At 33.5% G+C, this 9,890-nt stretch overlaps 2 protein-coding genes across 2 annotated transcripts; both read left to right on the top strand.

Annotated features, from left to right (window-relative positions):
- Positions 1–595: 595 nt before the first annotated feature.
- LOC130806413 (60S ribosomal protein L7-2-like) lies at positions 596–6,031 on the top strand. Its single transcript, XM_057671479.1, has 6 exons — positions 596–894; positions 1,099–1,290; positions 2,660–2,754; positions 3,280–3,417; positions 5,297–5,399; positions 5,508–6,031. Exons 2-6 carry the CDS (start codon positions 1,105–1,107, stop codon positions 5,721–5,723), a joined length of 738 nt encoding a protein of 245 aa, XP_057527462.1. The 5' UTR covers positions 596–894; positions 1,099–1,104; the 3' UTR covers positions 5,724–6,031.
- Positions 6,032–8,579: 2,548 nt separating this feature from the next.
- LOC130806424 (uncharacterized) lies at positions 8,580–8,994 on the top strand. The gene has a single exon (XM_057671496.1). It carries the CDS (start codon positions 8,628–8,630, stop codon positions 8,985–8,987), a length of 360 nt encoding a protein of 119 aa, XP_057527479.1. The 5' UTR covers positions 8,580–8,627; the 3' UTR covers positions 8,988–8,994.
- The last annotated feature ends 896 nt before the right edge of the window (positions 8,995–9,890 follow it).

The following is a 9,890-nucleotide window of genomic DNA, read 5'->3' as shown; positions in this document are numbered from 1 at the left end:
ATACCATTTATTTATTGATTGAAATTCAACCACAAAATAACACCATTATATTACCCCCATTCTGAAATTATGAAAAAGAATTATATTTAGGTAGAAATTAATTCGTCAAACGTCAAAATTGATCAATTTCAGATCAAAATTGAAATGTTTTAGTTTTAATTGGTCTATTTAAGGTTTACTTTAAGTTGAAATTGATATCTTTGAGGTCAAAATTGATACATTTAAGTTTAAAATTGAATTTTTATATTTTAATTTCTGAAGAGCGACCGTTTTCATTTTCAAGTTTTGACTTATGTGCCGGCCCATATTGACGGTTTCATAATTGGACCTTCTCGTCCAAGTTTTTGTGTTATATATTTTTACATGATTCACGATTTTAGACTATCCTACTAGGGAAGATCACGAGTTTATAAGCACTATCACGCCCCACGCCCACCATATTTTTAGAGTCCGAGTCTTATTTTTTTAGACCAAAGTGATTCAGGTACATGAATGTTTTTGACATTTGATAATTAAATGAGATCGCCTCGTCTAAATTTTTGTGTTATATATTTTTTACATATCCAGGATTTTAAACTATCCTACTAGAAAAGATCACGAGTTTATAAGCACTATCACGCCCACACCCACAACCACCTCAGACCAAAGTGATTCAGGTCTCTCACAAGACACGGGTGTTTTTGACATCTGAGAATTGAGTCTCTCATAAACCCTATTCATTAATCCCTAGGGTTTTTTCTTAATTTCACTCAGTTTCCCTCAAGCCACAAACTCATCCTGCTGCCTTCTTCTTCACTTCTCATACCGCAAGCCGCCGGCCACTACAGTCCACAACCGCCGTATACCACAATCTAACTCATCATCATCTTCGGGTTTTCTCTCTTTCTTCAAATTGTAAGCAACAAATCTCATAACTATATCAATTAAGTTGCCGATTCATTATGTTCTCTATTTTGATGAATATAACGAAAATTTATGGCTTTTTCACAACTTTATATTATTAGTTTTTTCACTTCTAAGTTTTTTTTTCGTCTAATTGATTTTTTTGTTCAAGATTTAGTTGGTTGAGTTTGAATTTGATTTTAATCAATGGTGCAGAAAGAAATGGCGGAAAATGAAGAGCAGCAATTAAACTATGTGGAAGAGACTATACTGAAGAAAAGGAAGAATAGCGAGGATTGGGCAATTCGTAGGAGGCAACAGTTGTTGGAAAGACAATGGAAAATCAAAGCAGACAAGAAATTGGCTTTTAAGAGACCCGAGGATTACATCAAGGAATACAGAAGCAAAGTATGTATGCCTTCTATGTGATTTAAGTTTTTACTCTAGTGTAAATTAATTTCTTCAACATTGTCGGTTTGTGTTGAAGTGATTGCATTTCTGGAATTAATTTTATTTCATTAGTAGATTGTTTCACATTGTTTGATTCAAAAACACTGGAGCTGAGTTAAATTTATGAAAGTGGCTTTACAATTGTAGAAGTTGCAAGTGTTTTACATAGTATGATAGTGAAAGTTCAGTTTGTCGTTTGGTTTTCTTACTATTTGAAAATCTAAAGGGCCAAGGTGATGGAGTAGGAAGTAGGAACTTGTATTAGGGGTAATACTCGGTTGGGAAGGTTTAAGCTTTTTTAATTTTCTAATGCCTCAATGATATCAATCATAGGTTTATGTGCAAGTCCTATGATGTTGCTATGTTATTAACAATGGTTATTGTAAATGCTGTATAGAGTTGCTAAGGCATAATATAGTCTAGATCTTTTAGCTTTTATTTTTTCTTATTCTAAAAGAGAATAGTCAAAGTGGGTGCTATCACCAGATGAATAGAAAGCACCAACAATATCATTGCAGTTAAGACTTTGGCATTGTGGTTCTTGTGTTCACCAGCCCAAAAGATAATTTGATATCAAGATTAGCTCATTTTGAACTTCATCTAGTATTTTGTTCAAGCTTGGCTTGATTACAAAACATGTCCTGCGAACCAGGTCCATTTGCGTCTGTAAAGTGTTCATGAACACCTTCTTTTACATAGCACTAATGCTGTTAAACCTTTTCTATTGGATTACTGCTTTTGATAGTCTTAGAGAAAATGGAGGTGATGGTTGCATTTTCTATGAGAAGTGTACTTAGCTATTGCATATTGATATTATAAGTTAATCTCTAATTGCACTTTCTTATTGGCCTGTTTCTTCTAGGTGTGTACTTTGGGTCACTTTTTTGTATGCTGTGTACTTGTAACTTCCTTCAGTGACGTCAGTTGACCTATTTTATCTTGCCTTTGCATGGATTGTTGTTATGTAATTTCAATTTAATTTTCAGTAGATAAGTATTATGGAGAGGGTTTGTATTTATGGTAGCCTAGTAAAATATTTGCTGAACTGTGAGTGTTGCAGTCGGTTGACATGTGATTAAGGGGTTTAATTGTGAGTTGATAATGATAATGATATATGTGACACAGTGGAAAATATCTTTGCTTGAATGTAGCCACTAGATATGCTGTTGAGTTCTGAGCTCTTTTCTTTTCTTTTTTTTTTTTTTTCTGACTGATTTTTGGTTTGCACGAAAGATCTCCTTTGAATTAAGTTGCTTACTTAACAGGACTGCAGCTGTCTAGTTGCTGTTTCTCATTGAATTTTTTTCTTCATGTATTGTAATTGCAGGAACTGGATTTGGTAAAGATGAAGCAGAGAGTAAAAAGGCGTAAAACCTCTAGTACATTGTCATCAAGACTGCTTTTTGTCATCAGAATTCAGGGGTAAGCTCAACAGCTGTTCATGTGTTTAATACACTTGGCTTAAGCTGGGCCCTTAAACTTAAATAATGTGAACACTTTTTAAAGGCTAATCTAGGGCATGGACACCAACTTATAGCCTTCGGAGTCTGGAGGCAAGCCTTTCCGGGCCCTTTATATCCTTTATAAGTAATGTGTTGGGATTGGTTTGTTAGTGTTTGACTAATTATGTTATTTCTTCAAAGTTTAAATTTAACTGACTAAAACCATTTGTAGCTTTTACTTCGTAGTTCATACTCCATAAATAATAATGGAGGTCCTTAGACTCTATATTTTACATTAATATTATTTTTGATTTTCTTATAAAGCATTTTAAGGCACAAGTGAACAAATATTTCAAATTAGGGTTTGGCTGCATTTGTCTCAAACTGGAAAATGAGAATCTTTCATTCAGTTGAGAGCTAACCTTTTGTTTGATGCATCACATACCTAGCCATCTTTCTTTCTTCCAATGCCATTTACATTTTGAATGATTGAGATTTTTTGCAGTAAAAAGCCTGTTCATCCACAAATTCAGAAGATTTTGATGTCATTTGGTTTGAAGAGGAAATTCAGTGGTGTTTTTCTAAAAGCAACAGAAGGGACTTTAGCAATGCTTGAGAAGGTTGAGCCATATGTGACTTATGGGTAAGAACTAAGGAGATGACCTTATTGTAATTTTTTTTTTTTGTTCTTTTATGTTTGGTACCTCTAGAACATGCAGCTGTGCTGAAAAACAGTTCAGGTTGAAAAGAAAATTCAGTGGTGCTTTTTTTTTTTTTTTTTTAAATTAAATATTTGTGGTTTCACTTTCTATTCCCCAGCCTTTCTGCTGTCTAGATACACAGTGTGATGAACCTATTCTATTTTTGTTCATCTTTTACAGAAATCAGATGCTCACCTTTTGTTAGCTACTATAGGTAGTCTTAAGAGTTGCTCGCAGCAGAATACTTTTGGTCACCACATCTTACATGTGCTCTTGCCATATGACCTATTGAAAATTGTCAATTTGTTATCCCCATTTCCGTCACTTGTATAAATTGTTGCTTTGTAATCTTAGTGCAAATATCGTCCATGCAGCTCTGTACTGCAACTGTAGTATAAAGGATTTTGAGCTTGCCACCATGGAAAGATAGGTTGAGGTAGTTATCAAATCATTTGCATTGACCTCGAAAGCCATTTTGCGACCATCTACAACCGTCTACAAGCAACCATCTACAACCATCCCTCTCATCCACAACCACTTTGCAATGGCAGCCAAGCTAACTTGTTCTACCGGTTGTAGGTCATTCAAGACTTAAAAATTAGATAGCCATCAAGTTTGGATTTTTAAATACTAATCCAAAGTTAGAGATTTTTAGAACTAAATCATGCAAAGTTTAAAGTAATTTTCCCTATTACTTTTGATGAAGTTCTCAAATATTCTGAAAAGGAACAAGAGGTAGGCATCGGATTGATTGCCATAGCAACATGTTGATTTGGCTCCATCTTTTAATTGTGCTTTTGGGTATAGTTATTTTTTGGGTTTTCTATTGCCATATCATTGATTTGGCTCCATCTTTTAATTTTGCCTTTCGATCCAATTGCACATAATTGTTCTGTATTGATTGATTGAACTCTGTTGTGCAGCTGATGAACACTAAGAATTAATATTCCTTATCGACATTCTATACATTTACAAAACTAAAAGTCTAAACATCTGAAAAGCAGTGGCAGACGTTGAGAATACCGGAAATATTATATGCTTGATAACTGTTAACTGGGGAACAAGTTAAAAAAACAGTTATTTGGATGGATTCATTTTAGTGGTTCTACGTTCTAGTTTGTTGTTTTACTATTCACATAGGAGTCGTGAATGCTATTTAACCAAGGCAATAGATGATATAAACCTTTGCTAATTTTTCTTTTCAGGTGTATTGAGTTTTTTCCATCTCATATTTCTTTTTTAGAAAATTAAAATTAAATTAATTGCATTCCTTATGCTGTTTTTTTTGGGCATATGGGACTCAGTATGCAAAATTGTTGTGATTGTTTGTTTGACTACACTTTTCAAGATGATGGGATTTTCTGTGTTACCTGAGCATCCTTTGGCTAGTCTGGTTGCACATATTGCTTTTGTTTCACTATATAATATTTAGCTTCTGTTTGTAAGATTAAACAACCTACCTCATGTCACTTATGCTCTGCTGGTTTTTATGCATTCTTGCTCGCCTTTGTATGAGCTGAACCTATCTACTAGGATTGCTACAGTAACTGGTGGCTTGTAGGCTTTTTTATATATTTTTAGAACACTTCTGCTCGCCCCTTCATTCTCATAATTATTGTATGGATGTGTAATTTTTTTGCTGACTGTTGGAGCACAATTTTCAATACTTGAAGAAACACTTATGCATATTGAAGTGCTAGTTTGTAAATCAGGCATTAGGCATATATTGTTTACTGGAGAAGTAAATGATGCTATGATAACGTTTGCAGTTGTATTATATTCATTATACTCAGTAGTTATGGATTCATTTTCAATTTATAGGTATCCAAATCTGAAGAGCGTGAGGGACCTAATTTATAAGAAGGGTCTTGCAAAGTTGGAGAAGGATAAAGTTCCGTTAACAGACAATAACGTGATTGAGCAGGTATCTGATTGTAGATTATTGCAACTTCTACTAGTTATTGAGTTGTCGGTTCTTTCATTCCTTGAAACATCTACAGAGCATCCTAATTCTTATTTATGTTCTGTACAGGCACTGGGGAAGTATGGAATTTTATGTCTCGAAGATATGGTCCACGAAATTTTTTCTGTTGGCAGACATTTCAAAGATGCGTCTCAATTTTTATGGCCCTTTGCTCTTGGCAGGCCTGATAGTGGATTTGAAGGCAAGAAAAATACTTTCAAGAACGGGGGAGACTCGGGAAATCGCGAGGAACATATAAATGAGCTGATTGCTAAGATGACTTGAGGCTTAGATGCAATATGAATTTTATAGCTATCAACTATAGCAAGCATGTAGACTATTTTATGTAATGGATGAGCTTACTCGAATGGGTATCGGATGATTGCAAGTTTTGATTTTTACTTGTCCATATATTACTTATCGGTACGCTATGTAATCTTGTGGGCATTGTTTTGGGGTATGGCCTTGGATGGGAAAGCTGAAAATACCATTGTAATTCTCTTACTATAAATAGTAAGACTACACTTACTATGAATAGTAAGACTACTAATTTCAAAGAGCAAATCTTTCTCTTACCACAAGCATATCCATTTCCTTTGGCCTTGAAACCCCACATCTTTTTATTCTTATGTCTTCTTGTGGGACTGATCCAAGTTCAGATAATGCATGGTTAAAAGAAGAGTTGGATTCAAAGCATTTAGAAAAGAAGTATATGACTTATAATTATTGTAATGATAAGTGGAGATGTTATGATCAAGGGCTTCCTAAAGAGTGTACCATTGAAAAATTCAAAATGAAAGGTTGTATCGATCATATTTTAATTCTTTTAGTTGTTCTATATTTTGGTATAAATTATGATCAAGAGCTACAAAGATCAATAACATTTTTGAAAGAAAATGCTTATACAATGATCGAGTAAAGTTCATGTAATTAATATAACTTTACCTTAAGTTAAAATGTATATGTACAAATGTTAAGTTTAATCAATACAACCTTTTTGTTTTAATTAATTCTTAAAATTTTCTATATGTATTATTTACCAATGCCTCATGTTCTTAGGTTTAAAAAGCGTGAGATGTAAAAGTTCTTAGAGCCTAAACGTAAATCGTAGGCGAAGACACAACCTTTTTGAAGGTGAAGCGCACTTTTTCGCTAAAAAACATAAATCCAATTATAAAATATATAAACTTCATAAAACAACGTATTTTCATATTATGACAGCAACAAGCCAAAAAACATTCATCATCATTGTGATAAAACACTATTTAAACATAATATTATCGTTCAAAATATGTAGTAACAGTCTTGATCGCGATCGTGGAACGATGAAGTGGTAATGATAGTAATACGGTTATTGTAACACCCAATATCAGTTGAAAGCATGAGAAATCCCTTGTTGCAACCCAATACACAATTCTTCCACTCCTATACAACACGGTAAATATCAATTTTTTAAAAAAAAACCTTTACAACGCGATCGATGTAATGCTTAACTTTTATTGCATTATGAATGGAGTAACTGTTACAATGAGAATATGAAAAATACACAGTTATTTTCTTCTTCTTCAAATGCTTTTTTTTTTCTCTCGTTTTTTTTTGGAAACAACGGTTACTTAAAAATCATATATTAAGTGAATTTGAGTTTCGAGTTTTGTTTCTTGTCAAATAAACAAGCTTAAGTAAATTATCCAGCCAATGCACTAGACGCATAAGGTGAGGTGCACCAAGGCGCACACATCTTGCAGTAGACTTTGCCTCCCCTAGCTTGAGGCGTTTTTAACCGAGCTTGAGCTCGAGACGCACAAGGCGCAAAATGAAGCACACTTTTTAAAACTAAGTTCATGTCATATATTTTTCGAATCTTATGAACAATTATATTTCTTTTTTAAAAAGATCTCATATAAAAGAGAATAATATATCTATAAAAAAGAAAATATTTTAATCCCATCTATACTCATTCAATTTGCAATCTAATCCATGTATCTGTTACAAACTCCAAATTTATTTGAAGTGTTGTTTCAAACTCTACTAATTTTTTAACTGTATATACGTTGAGAAAATGAAAAGAGACAGCGAGAATCGAATTCAAGACTTCACTTATGAAAAGTAACACTTATTCTAACCAAAACACAATCCAATTCTCAAATCCTGCTATTATTATTCATTAAATTTAGAAAAATTTGTCCAGAATAATCTCACTTATTGCTCATTTCCTGTGAATAATCCTTACTATTGATTAATCCAACCTTTGTATTTTATTTGCTGACAGCATCCCTTTTTATATTTTAACCAGCTATTATGAATACCTACCACCACATAGGAGTAGGGTTAGACCAACGAAGAAGCATGGGGGAAAAAGAAAATGAGTGTAACGGCTAGTAGTATCTATAATAGTCAGTTAAAATGTGAAAAGGGATGCTGTCAGCAAATAATATACAAAGGTTGAATTATTTTGAAATAATCAATAGTAGGGATTATTCTCAGCAGATGCGCAATACGTGAGATTATTCTGGACAATTTTTCCTTAAATTTATTAAACTAACTCAGAAACTCTTTATTGCAAATGGAATCACTTTCCTATTTTTGCTAACAGCTCGTCTTGTATGAGACTGTCTCACCATGAGACATGTCCATATAATAGTCCATTTCTTTAATTGATTACTTTAAGATTATAAGTAATCGTTTTAAGGTTATAAATAATCACTCTAAGACTATAAAAAGTAATTATATTAAATTTATAAGTGATCACTTTAACGTTATAAGTGATCATTTTAAGACAAAAAAAATATATTGGGTCAGCCCAACAGAGACGGTGTCACCGTGAGACCGTTTTATTTAAGAATCAGGTAGTCTCTTGAAAGACCGTCTCTTTGAGAGACGTATCTCAAACCCAGCCCATTAAAGATTAATAATTATTTATATTATCCTTAATGCTTACTTATCGTGTCCTTAATGCCTACTTACAATATCTTAAATATCTACTTACATGATTTATAACGTCTACTTACAATATTTTAAAAAATATATTAATGGACCGATTCAATTAGAGATGGTCTCACAAAGAACGTATCTCACAATAATTTGTGTTTAAGAATTAGTGGTTTGCTAATCATTAATTGGATGCATTTTCTTCCCTAAAAATATAAACTCTGTGACTAATTTCCCATAGAAAATTCAAGCAATAAAGTGATGGTGGTTAATAGCGGAGGAGGAGGGGAGGACTTATGGACATCCACAGACAAGCTCTACCATGTCGTGTTCTGCTTTTCCTTCACCATTGTTTTCAATCTCTTGTTTTCCCATCATCCTTTGCTCCGGAGAAGCTCCCTTTTCATGGCTTCTTGTTTTTCTCTCCTTGTCGGCGCCGCCAAAGAAGCCGCTGACCATTTCGGCTACTTCAATTCCTCCGGCGCCTCCGTCAAAGACGGTGTAGCAGATATTTTCGGAGTCTTGTTGGCTTGTTCACTACTTTATCTCTCCAATAAGTTGTCATCATCTCGGAAGTCCGAAATCGATGATCGAACAGTCACAGGAGTTGATCTCGTTTGATTACAATTTGTCTTTTATTCTCAGGTTTTGTTTCTGTTATTTGTTGAAATTCATTGCTAAATCATTTCTATATATGTTTTTTGTTGTGTCAAATCACTTCCGAATTGAAATTTCAGTTTTAAAAGTATCAATCCAAGCCATATATGATAACCTAAATTATACTAGTTATTCGGTTTGAATCGGTTCACTTTGCAATTTTATCCAATAACTTATTTCACCATATCATCACCTTAATTACTGAGTGACGTTTTCCTAGGCAGGTTCGGGGAGTCGCATATACATATTCTTATCTTGGCAATAACTAATAAATTATTTCCCTTGATTGCGGATGTCATGTGCAACAAATATATACTGAGCACAAATAAGAAATGGATTATTTCATTATAGTCCATTATAATCCCTAAAGAAATATAAATGTTTGGCTTCATTGAAAATTGACAATTTTTTTGTTTGCATTGCTTAGATGTGAATTGCTTGTCTTCAACTTATTTACTTGGTCTTGTCAAATAGTTTTACTTCCATGTAAGTTAGAATTATGAGATAACACTACTCTGGGAACAACTGATGTTTTGTAAACTATGTTGGATTAGTTATCATACACTATGGATGTGTTAGGATTAGTTATCATAGAGGAACGTACTCAAAATAATAGGCATGTAGTTTTCTTTTAGAACTTCTTTGTTAAGATTATGGGTGACTTGGTTCACCAAGTAATTAGGATATGATTAAGCATATTAATCCATATGTTAGTGTAGGTAAGAAAAGGATCAAGTACTACCTTGGGATTGGTTGAGGGAGAATCACATTGTACACTTCCTTTTGCTCTCATTGGTTGGTTAAGCCTTGGAAAGCAAGGATTCAAACATAGGACAAGTGTAAGAGTGTTAGGGGACCATAAGACGT

Source organism: Amaranthus tricolor, chromosome 2, assembly GCF_026212465.1.
Source record: "Amaranthus tricolor cultivar Red isolate AtriRed21 chromosome 2, ASM2621246v1, whole genome shotgun sequence".
NCBI lineage: Eukaryota > Viridiplantae > Streptophyta > Magnoliopsida > Caryophyllales > Amaranthaceae > Amaranthus > Amaranthus tricolor.
The sequence above is the reverse complement of the archived record's forward strand: the minus strand, read 5'-3'. Positions and strand labels throughout refer to the sequence as shown.